This window comes from Papaver somniferum, chromosome 2 (genome assembly GCF_003573695.1).
Source record: "Papaver somniferum cultivar HN1 chromosome 2, ASM357369v1, whole genome shotgun sequence".
Classification (NCBI taxonomy): Eukaryota; Viridiplantae; Streptophyta; class Magnoliopsida; order Ranunculales; family Papaveraceae; genus Papaver; species Papaver somniferum.
In genome coordinates this window covers 24,831,727-24,851,319 of record NC_039359.1, presented here as the reverse complement: position 1 = coordinate 24,851,319, position 19,593 = coordinate 24,831,727, and the positions used below count along the sequence as shown (strand labels likewise).

The following is a 19,593-nucleotide window of genomic DNA, read 5'->3' as shown; positions in this document are numbered from 1 at the left end:
AAATGGTTTTCCCGCCAAAACACGAATTTGAATGTTGAAGATGATATGCCCCTATCCTGAACTGGGGTGCGAATAGCAGATGCCTTGGGAGTGTCCTGGGGGTGCCCCTTAGTAATTAGGTTACCCCTTATCCAAAAGCGAGAGTCCGAATAACACTTGTCCTCCGGGTGCCAAAATCAACTTTTCGAGCCGAAATTTCCAAAAATGTTTATTTCCTAAAAATACATAAAAACACAATATTAGTACAAAAATAGAGTTCCAACAATATAGACATTGAGGACAAATTAGACACAAAAATGTGTCTATCAATTTGGGAGAGATTTAATCGGTATTTTTGATATAAATAGATGTCTTGGGTCATATAGAAGAGGTGTCGAGAGTTTGGGAACCTAAGGAGAGCCAGAGAAGAAGAAATCAGAGCTTTACCAAACTCTGTTTCTGTTGCTGCTGCTGTTAACGAAGAAGAACGGCTGAAGAACATTGTCCCTCGATACACAGTCGCAGAAAAGTGTCTTTAACATCTGAAGAACATTAAGCTGTTCAGGGCAGTCTTAAATCAGCGACAAAGCAAAAGTTTTTCTGTAACAGTTCCATTGTAACAGCTGTTTTGCAACACCAATACACTGTTGCAAACAGTCTGTGTTATTACTTTTCACTCTTTTAATCATCTTTTGAGCAACAAACACATATTTTGAGATCATGATTAATATGAGGAGCTAAATCCCAACACTGGGATGACGGAGGAAGCCATATTTCATACGTGTGGTAATTATATTTAATTCTTTTTATGACTTTTTGCATTAATTTAATCGTTTTATGATTTTTCTTAATTAGTTGTGAAGTCGTATGATGATGTATGCTTGGTCTAAGTGCTTTTGATGCATCATTCTAGTGATTTACAGTTAATCTTTTTAAAATCTACCCTGGCAAAGAATTAGAGTCAATAAACAAGAGCTATAATTGTCTAAGAATTGATTTTTGAACCACATGGTATGAGGTTTGGTGGAATCCTGAGTCTCAGTGATCTCTCGACATTGTGACAAACCTTGTGTATATATTTTCTTTATTCTTATTGTTTTCTATTATTAAGTCTGAAATTGAGTCTACACAAGTCTGAGTTGAACGAACTTTATTTACCACTTAAAAAACTACATCAATTGTTTATGGGTAAAAACTGTTTCTGCTGGTTTTGGTAAATTTGGGTGTGTGGATGAGATTCGAGAGATCAATCTGTACAATCTTGGCCTAAATAATGGTCGTTCCAGTCTTGCTTCGGTCACAAAGTGAAGGAGAAGGGTTTGTCTTAGGGAGGGAAGCGAAGAAGGTGTTGAGATCAGAATGGTTAATTTTGAAGGTGTGACTATATGACTTGTATCAGAATTTGGGAACTGGCTTGCGGAATGTAAGCTATCAGTTCTTTGGTTTTTTCTGGATACTGTGTTTTTGTTAACCAAATTGTTTCTGTTTGGTCGAAATAGGTAAAACCTATTTATACAAGTCATATTGAGTGCACTCTGATCTCGTAGAAAGTGAGAATGATTGAGTGATGGAGAATTAGGGTAATGTGTAAATACCAGAAACCACATTCCCACTATGAAGGAAACATGTGGCGGACCGGAAAATTACGCCTTTGGCGCGTTGCCCCGCAGGACGTAACTCCCCCGATGAGCCATGATGAAGCTATGATCCGGGCCTCAAAGATAGGAAAATGCACGTCCATATTCCCTTGCAAGCATGATTGTGGAGCATGATGCAACTAACTTAGCTTCCACACCGTTCCAAACTTACCCTTGTCCGCAAAAGGGTATAAGGCCATAAGGCCAAGGACAACGCATATTGCATGCATCACTAGCTTGCCTCTACGTGGGGAATTCATCACTGAATTTCCTATCTAGCTGAGAAACCATCATACCGCCGAGTCTTGTAATGGCGTGAGCCTTGGACTTTGGCATAGGCCGCACCAATCCCTTGTCATTCCCTACCTTATCTCGTTTACCAACTCTACTTAGCTTGATAGGAAGTATGAGCATCCACTTGCTGTTATGCAACTAAGCCTCATCAAGCATGGCCGCAATCATCTCTTGCATCGAGCTACCGAGCTTAGATGATATGAGGGGCCAACGTGATGGACCGGGAATGCTGCAACTCATTGCGGATGCCTACTTACCCTTCCCTACTCTAAAGGGATCAAGCACAGACCGTAGTTCATCCACGAAGGGACAGAAACTTAACCAACTCGTTTGCAAGTCCGTAACCTAGCAAAAATGGAAATTGTCTAGTCTGTATAGGTTGTTCCGTCAAGATGCACAATGATTATGCATCATCGGGTCCGCAACATGGCATAGTGATGCCTAAGCATCAAATGCCCTTTTTTCAAGGCTACGCAACTATAAATGATCCTTAGGCATCATTTATACTCTTCCGGCTAAGCTATGAAGCTTACTTGGTACATAGTCCGCATATGCACCTTCAACCAAGTACCCCTCCCTATATATGTCTTAATGGAATTTATAAAAGTTAGAATTAGGGACCAAAATGACATGCCTGCTTCATTGTTCATCGCAATGATTGCGCATAATGATTGCGCAACATTCGTCCGGCCAGCCCTTTCTAGCACACTCTGTCGTATTGCACAGTGATTGTGCAACATTGGTTCCTGTTATCGCACAATGATTGCGCGACATTCTCTTTGGTGTATTGCATAATGATTATGCAATATTATCTCGTCCAGCCCTCTTCTGATACACAATGATTGTGTGATATTGGCTCTAGGCCAATAACTTTCGTAATGTGCAATGATTACGCTGCAAGCACAAGGCCACCTACCCAACTGGCCTAATGCATCAAGATGATGCAAGATTGGACTTTTGTCAATATGCCTATGCGATGTGCCTTACTTGGCACCAAATATTGGCCCTTGTCCAAACGCATCTTACTATGCAGAGAATCTTTGGATGAAGCTTCATCTCGGTCCATGGTGCATCTTTAAGCATGCGCCATGCTAAAAACATAGGGTGTTACAAAACGGGTTAGTTTACACCCACTACTTCTTGCCGCCACTAACTGCCCTGCTTTCTGACACTTTCTTATAATGGACGTGTTGCACGCCGCACGCTGTAAACCGCCAGACCAATACACTGATCAGCATCCCCCAGTTTGTGACATGTTTGATGTCTCGAGTGTTTTCGTGGAAAACGTGTAGCATAGTATTATGTGTGGAAAGTCAAAGTCAGGATACTTGCAGCAGGATAATAGAATGTGACGCTATTAGGCTTGTCTTGGTTGGTCGCCTAAGACTTGCCACAGGCCTGTTAATTCTGTGGCGAATTTGGGTGGCTGAGATTGTGCCTCATGAGAGAGGGTGGCCATTGATTATGGCCACATTCTGTTGGCTCCTGATAATAGCAAAGTGGCGCCATTGGTACATACCAATGGCGTAATGGCATATTTAGCGGATGCCAATGACACGATGGTGCAAGTAGCGCCTGGCATAGCCATGGCCGCTAGATTTTGGCATATTGGTGTTAGACCCAAATATGGGTCGGCAACATTGGCTCCAGTTGTCGAATAAAACTTAATGCCTTAGGGAGCATTAATTGGTTTGGTTGGCGTGGCAACCTTAGCTAAATTAGGGTTTGGAATATCGAACCCTAATTAGCGCGTGTGGCATGTGGTCGCGGCACCATGACGTTTTTGTGCAAACGGCTCCATGGCCATGCCAAAGGAATTATGGCGAAGACATAACACGGGGATGGCCACAGGAGCAAGGGCGGCTATGAGTGGCCATACCATGGCGCCATTTTTAGGGTTTCATGTGTCCCGCATGGCTCGTGGCATGTTGTGGGGCCCAAAGTGGCGTAATTTGGGTCACGACCAAAGCTAGGGTTTCAACTAATGCCACTAAAGGAAAATCGTGTTCTAGTTGGGATACCTTGACCAGACTCTGTTATGGGGTTGGCCACGAACAGAAAGTGGATTAGCACGTAGGCGCGCTATTTATGGCATGTTGGCACGTTCGGCATGCTGCTACGGCAAAGTGGCGCGTTTCGCATGTTTGGAATGCACGTTTAGTACATTGATGCGGCATGGAATGTTTGGCATGTACGTTTGGCATGCCATTGGCATGTTGGTGCAGTTTTGGAAAGACAATTTGGCGTTGTGACCATCTGGCGCAATTTTGCCTCTTTTAATACTGTGGCAGGTTTACAGCGACCTGATTGGTCGATAAAAAGAGGGTCCGGTCAAGCATGGGCGTGGCCACACTTCCAATGCGCGTAGCGGATTTAAAGCGACCTGATTGTTCGATGGGAAATAGGGCCGGCAAGTATGGGCCCAGCCACAACTCATGTGCGTGTGGAGGGTTTAAAGCGACCTGATTGGTCGATGGGAAACAGGGGTCGGTCGGGCAACATGGGGTGTGGCCACTTGCAAGTGGCGCTGGCTGTCCTATGGCATGGCCACACCTCCCTTTGTTGCTGATCCTATTCCACGGCTCCTTTTATTCCTTGTTTTCTGATTTTGGGTAGGATTTTGCACCTACTAATCCATGGCGGATTAATTGCCTAGTTCCCCTAAGCTTAATTTCGACCGGCGGGGTCCAATATACTGCGTAGGGCACAAAACCCTAATTTTTGCAATTTAGTCAGGGTAATATCTGAATCTTGTGAATTATCACAAAATTGATTGAATTCCATGTGCTGACACAGAGTTCTTTAAGTTTATTGGCGGAGAGCAGTATGCTTTCTAATTGAGTACTTTTATGCAAGGACCTTAACCTTGATACTTGGAAATTCGTGTTACTCTGCCGCGAGTGAATACAAATTGTCATGCCATATCAATATTAAGGGTTCAGCTAGGGAACATAACATAGGAAAAATACTCGACAGGCTCCGGAATTAGTGAGTAATGCATCTAGGATATTATATACTCATTAGGCTATATACTAATGAACAATTCATCTAGGAGCTTGAGTTTCAATATAATATGAAGAGATACATAAGCACTCATCAGATTTTGATATATTCTCCAAATTCCCTGCGGAATATAGACATATCAATGTCTACTACATCTGATGCCGGGTCAGGTAGATAGACTTTTACAGTTTTCTCCCTATATTAAAAACCACCTTCAACATCAAGTCCCCTGCTTAGCACGTAACAGTGGAATTGTTGCGGGGTAAGTATGAGATGGTGACATACGAGGATAAAAAAAATCAAAAGGGCAAGACATGAAGAGATTGCCAGGAAAAATTCGATTGACCTTTGGCAAGAGGCATGAGCGGACGGTGATCTTTGTACTGGCGCGCTGCTAGCTTGACTACGGAGCATTGCAAGTTGAGCGGCTGGCTTGTCTACGGAGCGTTGCAGGTTGAGCGGCTGGCCTGGCCACGAAGTATTGCAGGTTGAGTGGTTGGTGTTCCTCGTGCTGGCGCGCTGCTGGTTCGGTCATGGAGGTTGGTGCCATTAGCGTTGGCGCTGCGGGCCCAGTTGCCTTCTTCCGTGCATGGTCCAAAAGGATAATCTTCCTCTACTCGGATTCCAAAATCTCTATGCTTATAAAAAGGTGTGCGAACTTCCTCCCATTTTACCATTCGCTCGTCTGCTTCTTGTGTTCGTTTGCAGCAGCTCGATCATAGGCACGCGCCAATCGTCTTCGTATTTTAGATATGAGTGTAATATCCATGAGCAGTTGATCAAACTTGGACATTTATCTCGGTGTGAATGACGTTCTTTGTCATCAACAGCAGAGTAAGCATCTACGACAACAAAGAAATCTCCAATAGTTATAATCAGTAGCAAGGCGAGCCAGTAGAACTCAAGGTAGGTGTTCTTTTCTCTTTTTCGCATACAACCACCCAACAATATCATCGATCTTCTCCAGAATGTGTAATAAGATTCTGTCTCCAGAATAATGAGTATCTAACCTCTCCAGTGGATTTCAAAATTTACCAAACTCCATTGCACTCCTAGGATGGATGGATGAAATATATGCTCGACAATGATCATGTCAGGGTTAATTTTGGAGAGTGTAGCTGCGTTTTTGATCCTTCCTTAACTTTAAGTTATTTGTGAAAAGGAGAGGGTACCCAAATATACCTCAAGCTAAAACTTTTACTACCTATAAGTCCTTTCCCCGAAAGTGGTTTCTATAGACTGAGTCGAGATAATAAAACTAATCGGTTCACACTTCGTGTGATCGTCCATGGATACGAGATGGATACAATACAACAACGATGTATGTTTACTTGATACAAAGGTTCAGACTTAACCAAACACAATAGGATTTCTTATCAAGTAAATAGGAATTAACATTTGTGTAATTTACTTTAATTATAATAAAACAATTATAATGCGGAATATAAAAGTAAATGACACAGCAAATAGGAATTAGTGAGTAATGCAGCTAGGAGCTTATATACTCATTAGGCTCTATACTAGTGAACAATTCATCTAGGAGCTTGAGTTTCAATATAATATGAAGAGAGACATAGCCACTCATCATATTTTGATATATTCTCCAAATTCCCTTCGGAATATAGACATATCAATGTATACATCTGATGCCGGGTCAGGTAGATAAACTTTTACAGTTTTCGCCCTATACTAAAACCACCATCAACAAGGGTGCAGCTGAAGTTGATGGCTTTGTTGATAGATTTAAACCTCGCCTTGTTTCTAAGGGGTACAATCATATATGGTGTGGCTATTCAGAGACCTTTAGGCACGTTGTCAAGAGTACCACTATAAGGATTATGCTTAGTCTTACTGTTACAAATAATTGATTCATCGAGCAACTTGAAGTGTCGTATCGTGTGCGTTCTTTCATGGTGATTTGATGAGAATGTCTATGTGCACCATTCTCCAGGATTTTTTTATCCCGACTTTCCTAATAACATATGTCATCATTTGAAGAAAAGTCTATATGGACTTAACCAAGCTCTCAGACAATGGTTTTCAAAGTTCGGTTCTTTTCTTCTTTCATATGGTTTTCTCAAGTCCATTAATGGTCATTTTATATGTGTACTTCATTCTGCTTATGATATGCTGGTCCTATTGCTTTACGTGGATGACATTATTTTGACTGGTAATTCTCTTACTTTAATGTCTACACTCATTTCTGCTCTCAAGAAAGTGATTGCAATGCAGGAGTTAGGGTATTTGAATTATTTCTTGGGTATAGAGGCCATTATACATGAAGATTATTTAGTGTTTTCTGAGAAAAAGTACACTTTGGAGTTGTTGGAAAACGCACAAATGTTAGACTGTAAGCCTTGTGATACCCTTATTTCTATAACTCATAGGGACTCTATTCATGATGGAAAATTGTTGGGTAATCCTTTGGAGTATAGGACTATTGTTGGCAGTCTTCAATACCTAACACATACAAGGCCTGGTATATGTTTTGGGGTTAATTATATCATCCAATTTATGTATGCTCCCACTGATATTCATATTATGTTGGTTAAGAGAATCTTAAGATACCTAAAAGGCTCTATTGCATTGGGTCTCACTATTACGGCTGGTGATATGAGCTTTCTTACAACTTACACTGATTCTGACTGGGCTGGTTGCGCTGAGACCAGAAGAACTACTTCTGGTTATGCTATTTTCTTGGGCTCATCCTTAATTCCATGGTCTTCTAAAAGGCAGTCAACTATCTCTCAATCATCTGCAGTGCTAAGTATAAATGTCTTATTGTTGCTGCATCAGAACTTAAACGGGTCTCTTATGTTCTCACAAACTTACATGTTTCTGTTACTTTGCCAATTTTACTTTATTGTGACAACACCAGCTCTATCTTTTTGGCTTCTAACCCTGTGTTGCATGCTAGGGCAACACACATAGAGGTTTCTTATCATACTATCAGAGAGCTAGTGGAGTCTGGATTTCTTAATGTCCAACATATAATATTTACAGTGAAGAGAAGCTTGCTGATTTGTTTACCAAGGGAATGTTTTCCTATCTTCTTCAAGCTTCTTCATCAATTGCTGGGGACTGATGATATAGTTTTATAGTGGTAAATAAAGTTCGTTCAACTGGTACTTGTGTAGACTCGATTTCAGACTTAATAATAATATACACACAAAAAAGTTGTCACAATAACGAGAGATACTGAGAGTCGGGATTTCACCAATTTTCATACTCATGAGGTTCAAAAATCAATTCTACACAATTATAGCTCATATGATAAAGATTATTGATTCTTATTCTTTGCCAAAGTAGATTCCGAAAGTAATGACTGTAAATCTAAAGCATGGGACATCAAAACACTTAGTCTAAGCATGACCCATCAATTGAAATCACAACCATTCAAGAGAAATCATAAATGAATTCAATTTTAGTGCAAAAAGTCATATAAAGAATTAATAGAATTACCACAATGATGAAAAAGGGCTTCCTTCGTAGTCCCAGTGTTGGATTTAGCTCCTCATATCAAAAACATGCTCAAAATATTTATTCATGGCTCCAAAGTGTTTGAAGAGAGTGAAAATACAAGAGAAAGATAAAACAGATCAATTGCAACGTATATAAGCATTCCAGACTGGCTGTTACAAAGGACTACAGAGAATATAAGACTGCCTCCTAAACGATACTTCTCTGCTGCAGTAACTAAACTACACCTCTCTGCGACTGACTTAGGACGTCAGGTATTCTTCTTCTTCCTTCTCTTCCCTGAAAGTGCAGAAACGACTCTGCAACTTTCTTTCCCCGAGCAGAAACCTTTGTTGTCTCTCCCTAAGCCTCCGTATCAACCCCAAACTCTCTACCCTTTTTTTTCTTAATACTCCTCCAAGACTATATATACACCACAGTCCAAGAATATTGCTTCCAAATCTTTTTTTCTTTCACCAAAAGACTCGGGATTTTTCCTTTTTCTCTCTACTTACGCGTTTACAATAGGAGCTGAGTTATTCCAAAGTTAAACTCAAGTCATAAGATAAGATTATCTCCCTGATTTCCTCTATGTAACTTCCATACTCCAACCAATTCTCTTTCCTTGTTTAACCAAGAAAATATTAGACTTCCTTTTTCTTACGATTCTAAAACAGTATCTTCCATGTTTTGATTAAAACCCTCTTTAGTAAATATAGGATGCGATCCTAGATGTACATATACTCTCTTCATATATCACGTATCTTCCCAAATCATCAACAGACCCGACAAAGTTTCCACCTCCTCTGTTTTATCCAAAATCCATGTAGATTTCCTTTTTTCACGTAACGGAAGTCATTACCAAGCCTGTGTTGTCCTTACAGACTAATTCGGATCCAATCCAGCGAGAAAGTCCAATAATAGCTCGCTTGAATCTTTCCCAGAATTTCACGCGGTGGCTGTAATTTTTCCCGCCAACTTTGTACTGTGAAGAAGAAATGTCCCTTAACCTATGATGGGGTGTATTTATCAGCTGGGTGCCCTGGGGTGCAAACATCAAGTGGGTGTCCCTTTGTAATTAGGATTCCCCTTAGTAATTAGGATGCTCCTTATCCAAACTGAGAGTCCGAATAGTAATTTTCTCCCACGAGCTCAAATACCACTTTTCGAGCCAATTTTCCCGCAAAAACTTATTTCTCCAAAAACACCTACAAAGACATAAAATAACCAAATAAGTACAAAATCGAGCACTAACAATATATACAATTGAGATCAAAATAGACACATAAACGCGTCTATCAAATACCCCCAAACTTATTATTTGCTAGTCCTCGAGCAAATCAAATCTAGAAAATAAAATCCTAAGTCACTGTCGCAGGCATCGTCGGTTGCATTTAGCGTATGCAATAAGCCTTTAAACCCCTAGGTGGCCCTAGTGGCCGAGTTATAGTTTCCGGAGGGAATAACAGAGATATACCCATAAAACCTTTACTCCAGACCCTAACTATCTACGCATAACCTTGGAAGGCACTAAAGAATCTCCTTGGTTGGCATACTTATTGACTACAAAAGGAAGTACCCTGATGCGAAATTCCAATTGTTGTACACGAGTTTGCACTCAAGCATACTAAAATTCATATATAAGTAACAGAGCTCTACTCAGATAGTCGCACTATGGACATCAATATCCGGAGTCAAAACTAATCACATGGATAGATCAAGAAGATGGATAAAGAAAAAGATGGTTTAAAGTGAACGGTGTTTCCCATATCTTTCTGAAGGCCTCTGCCAGGATGAACCTATCCTAATGGACTGAGATACCGGTCTGACTAATATCAACACAACTGGCATATACAAGGGGACCAGTGGTCGATAAACCTAAGTCTAGGTCAACAGAACTAGCATATACAAGGGCACCAGTGGTCGACTTTATTGAATTTATTCCGGTTGGTCTAATGGTCTGGTCTTTTTTTTTTTTTTTTTTGCAAAGGTAACAACTTGAATCGTGTACCCCACCAAATCACTTAAAAAATAAAACAGAAGGATTAGGATTCGACGAGATATGGCGAAACTACCATGTTTTTTTTTAATTCTAACACCTGAGCTCAGTGCTTTTATGAATAGACTCTTTAGATGTTTCCATCTAATCATATTGGTTCCTCAACTCCTACAACCAAGATGTTCCCATCCACTTAGATTGGTTAGTGCCAACCTTAATAAGCATAAATTTCTAGGCTCTGGAGTTTATTTATTGTAGCTAAGAGCTAACAAAAAGTTTCTTCCCTACCCCCAAACTTAAATCTAACATTGTCCTCAATGTTCTAAAGATGAAATTAAAAGCATGAACAATAAGAAACTGTTACCACTTGATGGATGGAAAAATAAATAAGGAAGGATATTACCGTAAGCATGAGTACCTCTCAGGAAATGCTAAATTTAAAGTCTTTAGCTAGACATCAAATACCTCAAAAGGGATTGTCACCTTCCAAAGTCATATATCAATAGTCGAAACAATTGTGGGTCCATAAGACCAAATAGAGCTGACACCAGTATGAGACAACTGCACTGATTTAGAAAAATGAAAAGAAGGAGCACGTCCTCATCTAAGGTTTCTGTCAAGACAACTGGGTTTATCTGCGGAGCGTAATTGAACTTCATATGTGTGTCTCGATAAATAGATTCATCCGAAAAACGGGTCTCTAATACATGGGTTACCTCCTGGACAGTATCAGGAGGATCGGGTTGCGGAGTATGAAAAGACTCAAGTAATATCTCAGATGTACAAGGATCGAGTCCCAAGTTAGGGACTCTAATTAGGGATACGATACGATCACAAGAACCATCACTACCCCCGAACTTAGGGTTCACAGACAAACCTCTAACTATTGCCTGAATTTCTGGGTTCATAGAATCTTTAAAATACTCAAGAGCTTCTTCTAAAGATTGATCACATATCTGATCTAAGAGAATGGTTTCGTCAAAATCATCTAAAGAATCTACCAGTAAAGTGTCAAGCCAATTATCCTGAACCAAATCCTGAACTAAAGTGCTAATCATATTCACTTCTTCTAAATCATCGTTCTCAGAAGGTTGTCTAGTAACATTAAAGACATTTAGTTCAGTGGTCATATTACCAAAGGATATATCCATAAGCCCAGTCCTACAGTTGATGACAGCGTTAGCTGTGGCTAAAAATGGGCGACCTAAAATCACTGGGATTTGACGACTTGGGTCCTGAACAGGCTGGGTGTCTAGAACAACGAAATCTACAGGATAAATAAACTTATCAACCTCAATCAGAACATCCTCTATGACACCACAAGGGACTTTGACATACCTATCAGCTAATTGTAGTGTCATTTTAGTCGGTTTCAACTTACCAAGACCTAGATGGGTGTATACATGATAGGGAGTAAATTAACACTAGCTCCTAAGTCAAGTAAAGATTTATCGACCATGTGATTACCAATCGCACAAGATATGGTGGGGCATCCAGGATCCTTATACTTAGGGGGTGTTTGGTTCAAAAGAATGGAACTTACCTGAGCAGCTAAAAAAGCTTTCTTATGGACATTAAGCTTACGCTTTCGTGTACAAAGATCTTTAAGGAACTTGGCATAAGCAGGCATCTTCCTAATTGCTTCTAACAGCGGAATGTTGATGTTCACCTGCTTAAATGTTTCCATTATCTCGTTGAAAGTCGACTCCTTCTTTGTTGGGGCTAACAAATGTGGATACGGGGCTCTAGGCACAAAGGTAGACCTATCAGGAATTTCTTGGGAATCCTTAGAGACTGTTTCAGTTTCCTCGTATACGGGATCCTCTTGGGAAGTAGAAGGTATAACTACAGTATGTCCACTAGGCATGGCTACCTTATTGTCTACCGTTTTACCACTCCTAAGGGTTGTTATCGAGTTCACATGGTTTGATGATTTCTCACCAGATAAAGATATTTGATGGACTCCCCTAGGGTTGGGTTGTGGTTGACTAGGAAACTATCCTTTTTCTCTCAGTGTCTCATTTATCTGACTAACCTGGGTTTTCAACTCGGAAATAGCCTGAGAGTTAGCTTGTACCATCTTTTTATTTTCATCTAATCCTTGTGCAACCGATTGCTGAAATTCTAAAGTGTTCCGAGTTAACAAGGCAGGAGACTCTTCTAAACTCATGATTTTCTTATCTGAAGGGATCTGAAACTGTGCCGGAGCTGAAGGATTCTTAGTATAGCCAAAACCTGGGGGAACCTGAGCATTACTAGACTGACCTTGATTCTGGCCCTTGGACCAAGAAAGGTTTGGATGGTTTCTCCATCCAGGGTTATAGGTTTCTGAATATGGGTCAAACTTTTGTCGGTTATCAAACCTAGTGTTGTTATAAAGAGCATTGGCTTGCTCTTCAACAACATGGCCTTCCCAAAAAGGCTCATTTCTACCACTACTACCACTAGAATGACCTAATTCTAAGGCTTCTAACCTTTTGGCTATAAATGCTATTTTGGCATCTGACTCATAAGATCCTTCTACCCTATTAACATTTCCTCTACTTAGAAGAATTGTTTTCTGGGGTTCCCTACTATTTTCCCATTGTTGGGTCTTATCGGTGATTTCATTCAAAAATATCATCGCTTTATCAACAGTTTTATTCTCATGCCCACCTGTGCATAAGGACTCAACCATGGTTGTTGTTGAATAATCTAAACCCTCATAGAGGATCTGAACTAACCTAACCTTCTCCAAACCATGAGGAGGACATTGAGATATCAAGTCATTGAACCTTTCTAAGTACCTATATAAATATTCTCCCTTTTGTTGGGCAAAAGTACATATTTGTGTCCTAATAGACGATGTTTTATGCCTTGGGAAAAACTTATGTATAAAGGCAGAAGTAAGTTGGTCATAGGTTTCAATTGACTCAGAGTCCAAACTATACAGCCAAGATTTGGCTTTATCTTTTAAGGAAAAGGGGAATAACCTAAGTTTCAACGCATCATCACTTAGGTTTTTAATTTTCAGAGTACTACAAACTTCCTCAAATTCCCTAACATGAAAATAGGGGTTCTCATTCTCCTTCCCTAAAAACATTGGGAGCATCTGTAAGGTCCCAGGTTTCAGTTCATAATTTTCCTCGGTTTCAGCTAACTTGATACAAGACGGATGAGAGGTCCTAGTTGGGTTTAGCAAAGCTTTCAAAGTTTCCATTTCTAGCACTACCAAAGGACTAGGAGTAATAGGGATACTTTCCTCACGAAGAGACAGATTCTCAAAACTGAAGTTTCCGAAAACGGGGCTCTCAAAAGAAGAGTCTTCGAGCTCCTCTCCTTCACAAGAAGAACTACTAGGTTTTTCACTAATCAAACGACCTAGAGTGTTTCTTTTCCAAGCCCGTTTAAAAACTTCGGGCATACACTATAAAAACAAAATCAAAAAGAAAAGCCATAAAAAGGAAGAGATGTTCTATGCAAACACAAACAAGGCTGACTCCACCACAGCAAACCTACTGATTTCTAGCAAAAAAAAAGCATGATGGCTCCACTTAGATTGTTTCCAGACAAGCTTCTAATCCTTCGAAGGGGAATTCGTTACAATTTAAGCAAACCCCTATGGAATCAATCCGAGTTAAAGTAAGTTGAATAGAGGCGAGGAAAGCTCGGTGGAGCTTTGATACCCAAGGACTCACCGGTATTACAAGGCGGCGCAGTCACGCATTCAAATTACAGAAACCGTCAAGAACTTCGAATTATGCTTAAAAGAGCAACCAATATTTTTCGAATGACTTTTCCGTTAAGCTCGTTACCCTATCGGTCTCGTTCTAGTCAAAATTTTAGGCTTAAGTTCGCGTTTGGTGTCGTTTTCCTAAGGCGGGCAAGAAGAGAACGGTGATGAAATCTGAACCCTTATCTTGTATGGCCAGTCCTTGCCCTTTACTAGGAAATTAAAGCAGCCGTTTTCAAGTCCTCAAAATATATGCATACAAAGGAAGAGAGTAACTCGCTGACAGGGGATTCGCGAGTGTTTCGACAAACTTACCTCCCGTACCAGACGGTGGATGAACCTTTGTAGTCGACTCGGGCCACGACTCCTATGTCATGTACGAACCCGAGGGGACGAGGTGATATCGTAATCACCGTCCTTCTCTGCAAACAGTTTATATTTAAACTACCCTTCCGTAGGGTTTAAAAATAATGTCCCAAAATTTAAAGTCCAAAGTCCAAAAATATAAAGTGCAAAAGAAAAAGAAAGTCTAAAAAAAATAAAAATCTACAAAAATAAAAATGTCTCTCTTTTTTATAAAAAAAAAATCTTCTTCTTTTGCTCCTTTCGCTTTGCCTTTTACTCCAGTCTTTAAGTATTCACCAAAAGCTTTGGAAAAATTTTCTTTCGCTCCAAATTCCAAAATATGAAAGAAAAAGACAAAAACCCAAAAAAATAAAGAAGAACAAATAAAAATAAAAACTTAAAAAAAAAAATCTAAAAACTCTAGCCTAAATACAAGTTCGCGTCGGCTGCGCCAAAAATTGATATAGTTTTATAGTGGTAAATAAAGTTCGTTCAACTCGGACTTGTGTAGACTCGATTTCAGACTTAATAATAAAGAAAATATATACACAAAAAAAAGTTGTCACAATAATGAGAGGTACTGAGACTCGGGATTTCACCAATTTTCATACTCATGTGGTTCAAAAATCAATTCTACACAATTATAGCTCATATGATAAATATTATTGACTCTTATTCTTTGCCAAAGTAGATTCCGAAAGTAATTATTGTAAATCTAAAGCATGGGACATCAAAACACTTAAGCTAAGCATGACCCATCAATTGAAATCACAACCATTCAAGAGAAATCATAAATCAATTCAATTTTAGTGCAAAAAGTCATATAAAGAATTGATAGAATTACCACAATGATGAAAAAGGGATTCCTCCGTCGTCCCAGTGTTGGGTTTAGCTCCTCATATCAAAAACATGCTCAAAATATTTATTCATGGCTCCAAAGTGATTCAAGAGAGTGAAAATACAAGAAAAAGATAAAACAGATCAATTGCAACGTGTATAAGCGTTCCAGACTGACTGTTACAAAGAACTACAGAGAATATAAGACTGCCTCCTAAACGATACTTCTCTGCTGCAGTAACTAAACTACACCTCTCTGCGACTGACTTAGGACGCCAGTTCTTCTTCTTCTTTCTTCTCTTCCCTGAAAGTGCAGAAACGACTCTGCAACTTTCTTTCTCCGAGCAGAGACCTCTGTTGTCTCTCCCTAAGCCTCCGTATCAACCCCAAACTCTCTACCCTTTTTTCTTAATACTCCTCCAAGACTATATATCACCACAGTCCAAGAATATTGCTTCCAAATCTTTTTTTCTTTCACCAAAAGACTCGGGATTTTTCCTTTTTCTCTCTACTTACGCGTTTACAATAGGAGCTGAGTTATTCCAAAGGTAAACTCAAGTCATAAGATAAGATATTCTCCCTGATTTCCTCCATGTAACTTCCATACTCCAACCAATTCTCTTTCCCTGTTTAACCGAGAAAATATTAGACTTCCCTTTCCTTACGATTCTAAAACAGTATCTTCCTTGTTTTGATTAAAACCCTCTTTAGTAAATATAGGATGTGATCCTAGACATACATATACTCTCTTCATATATCACGTATCTTCCCAAATCATCAACAGACCCGACAAAGTTTCCACCTCCTCTGTTTTATCCAAACCCATGTAGATTTCCTTTTTTCACGTAACGGAAGTCATTACCAAGCCTGTGTTGTCCTAACAGACTAATTCGGACCCAATCCAGCGAGAAAGTCCAATAATAGCTCGCTTGAATCTTTCCCAGAATTTCACGCGGTGGATGTAATTTTTCCCACCAATTTGCCAACTTTGAACTGTGAAGAAGAGATGTCCCCTAACCTCTGATGGGGTGTCTTTATCAGCTGGGTGCCCTGGGGTGCAAACAGCAAGTGGGTGTCCCTTAGTAATTAGGATGCCCCTTATCCAAACTGGGAGTCCGAATAGTAATTTTCTCCCACAAGTTCAAATACCACTTTTCGAGCCAATTTTCCGCAAAAACTTATTTCTCCAAAAACACCTACAAAGACATAAAATAACCAAATAAGTACAAAATCGAGCACTAACAATATATACAATTGAGATCAAAATAGACATATAAACGCGTATATCAACTGATGTATTTATCTCCTTTACTTAAGGATTTGTCTTCTGTTTTGTTTTGTGTGTGTTAGACTTTCTTTCAAGCTTCTTCAGTCAAATTTGTTTAGTTTGCGGAGGTTTATTTTTCTTTTCTTTCCCTGCTTACTGACTGCCTGCATCTGTTTGCGGGGGTGTATAAGAATAGTCTTTGACTTGACTTGACTTAGTCAAGTATAGTTGTCTTTTGTTTACTGTCAGTATAAATATTGTCGTACCAATATCTGTAAAGACTATTTGATTCTCTTTCTAATAATATGTTTATTGTTCTTCCATAATCTGCATATCCTTACACAAGAATCGTATTATTGGGGCTTGAATCTTTTTGGATTTGGGGGTTTTATATGATAGCTAACATCCTTAAGGGAATACGGGGGACCTAATTCTTATGAAAAGTCAAATATACACTTGATCATTATTATACCTAAAATCAAAACTATATCAAATTTCAAAACCAAAATTAATTCACCACACCCATTTTCTTCTTCTTTTTCTTCTCAAAATCAAACAAAATCTCGATTTTTTTTTTATCAAATCTCCATTGATTTTCAAAAATGTTTATTAAGATTTATTCTCAATATGATAAGATCAGAACGATTTGTATTATCATAGACTTGTTATGATTCTAATGTTTATGAAGGTGTTGAACCACAAATTGAAGATTGAAGATTCGGTGAATGAGTATGTCCAAACACCACTAAATCCTCCAGAATGCTAACAATTCAAAAACCCACCATTTATTTTGCTTTTAAATTGGTTTAATAGGTAAGATTGAAGAATTTAGGGTTTAGGAAAACTGGATCTGGGCGTATTACGGCTAGGAGTTCATTTCAACCCAGCTGTAAATATGTAAAAATGGTTGGGACTCAAAGAACTCCCAACCGTGAAGTACAAATTACAGTTGGGACTTTTCCAGCCATTAAATATTCTGTATCTGTAGTATTTTCCTTTGTATCCGCTAGGAATTCCTCTCCGTAACTCTATGTTCCTAGACGTTATATTAGTTTCCAGGCCGTTTTATGGATCATCCATAAATTCCACATTGTAAATCTAGGTTCCTAGCCGTTATACTAGTTTCCCGACCGTTTTATGGATTCATGGCAAGGTCTTCCGGATTTCCTAGCCGTGAAGTGTTGTGTCGGTTGGGTTGGAAAGTTTTCCCAGCCGTCATCTGAAAAACTGATGGGTTTGGTATTGCTTCCTAACCGTAATGGTCTGAATGAAATTTTAGCGTTTCTCCATTCTTATATAATTGTGTCATTTTTAGGAACCAAGGAAAGGTAAAGACCATACATTTTTCACTGAAACGAAAAGGAATACATATTTCATAACATAAACTTTAAAGAAAATATCATTGCAAACATGGGTCTTAATAATAGTGGAAGAAATCAGTGTAGATACTTTCTTCCAAGACATGATAGCAACCATGAAGGTCAAACTTCTTGCCATGGACATCCTCATAATCAGCTTCGGCCATGTCCCACTGAAAAACAAAACAATTTTAAGTTGGTTTTACATAAAACAATTTTTGATGGGCCAATTATTGACAAACTTACTCTTTGTGCACGTGGCATATTGGGATTGTTTTCCTTTACGACTTCCATTTCATTTTTGTAGGCTTCCAATTATGGAAAGATCTGCTCGAATATTTTCTTAATGAGTTTCATCGATCTTCCATTACGATTTTTGTCTAACGCCACAAAAACAAGATGCACACGATTCCAAAAAGAATCAGAGGTTTCATCTATGTAAATGTTAATGATAAAGCGGGGGTCTAACAACCACACCCAATATTTCGTTCGAAAATTTGAATAGACAAACTCCAATATACTTTCAAGAGAATCAACTAGACAATCAGACTCAATCTAGATAAATGTATATCAAAGAGTGTCTAGTTGTCTAGTTGATTCTCTTGAAAGTATATTGGAGTTAGTCCATACATATTTCTAAGCGAAATATCGGGTGAGGTTGTTATACCCCCACTTTTTTAATTGGTATCAGAGCAGGCAAACCCGGTTAAATACTTGATAACTCTGTGTTTGTATCAATCTGAATATATGGACAGTAAAGTCTCTATAAACGCTTCACCGAGAATAAATTATGATCGTAGATAAAGTTCTGAAAAAACTTGTTATGCTCCAGAAAAAGTTGGATGAACAAATCCGGATCAACTCTGATCTTGTTGAAGAAATTGCAATGTATAAGGATTTGAAATCTATCAAAATTCCTTCAATGGATTTGAATAACTCTGTTTATTCTTCTCTGAAGAATGGTTGTAAGTTAGATGATAAACGAGGTCTAGGCTTTGTGAAATCTGACAGGACGCCGAACTACTCAAACAAGATTAAAGATGTTGGTCCATGTATGTTCTGTGACTCCTGCAATCACTTTCAACATACATGTATTTTCTTTTGGAAAATTCTGAAAGTTGCAAGTAATCTTCATAAGAAAGCTGAACAACGGTTTGCTTCTCTAAAAGGATGTACAAAACTAACAAGAAATCCTAAACTGGATAGTAGTGTTAGTATGGGAGCTTTTGCTTTAAAATCAACAGCACCCTTTCAATGGTTTCTTAATAGTGGATGTAGTCGACATATGACTGGTGATCTCTCGTGGTTTGTTACTTCAAACGACTATGAACGGTGTCCCGTAACATTTGGATATGGGAGTTGCTGCTACATAAGCAAGATGGGGACAATCAAACTTCCCGGTGCACCTGAAATCCATGATGTAGTATAGTAAAAGGTATGACTGCAAAACTTCTTTCTATTAGTCAAATTTGTGACAAAGGCCATAGAGTTGTCTTCAATGCGAATGGATGTGACATTGTATACAAAGCTGGGAAAGTAATTTTTCAGGGAACTCGTGGTAAAAACAACTGTTATCTTATGGATACCCAGTTTGTAATTGTTGCAATTTGACTAAGGTGGAATCTACACATCTTTGGCTGAGCGTTTTGGTCACATCAATTATTGTCTTCTAACTAAGATCATTAATAAAGAACTTTTTAGAG

The 19,593-nt window shown here is 39.0% G+C and overlaps 1 protein-coding gene across 1 annotated transcript; it reads left to right on the top strand.

Annotated features, from left to right (window-relative positions):
- The first annotated feature begins 7,040 nt into the window (after positions 1–7,040).
- Positions 7,041–7,998, top strand: LOC113350753 (uncharacterized mitochondrial protein AtMg00810-like). Its single transcript, XM_026594876.1, has 2 exons — positions 7,041–7,720; positions 7,917–7,998. Exons 1-2 carry the CDS (start codon positions 7,041–7,043, stop codon positions 7,996–7,998), a joined length of 762 nt encoding a protein of 253 aa, XP_026450661.1.
- The last annotated feature ends 11,595 nt before the right edge of the window (positions 7,999–19,593 follow it).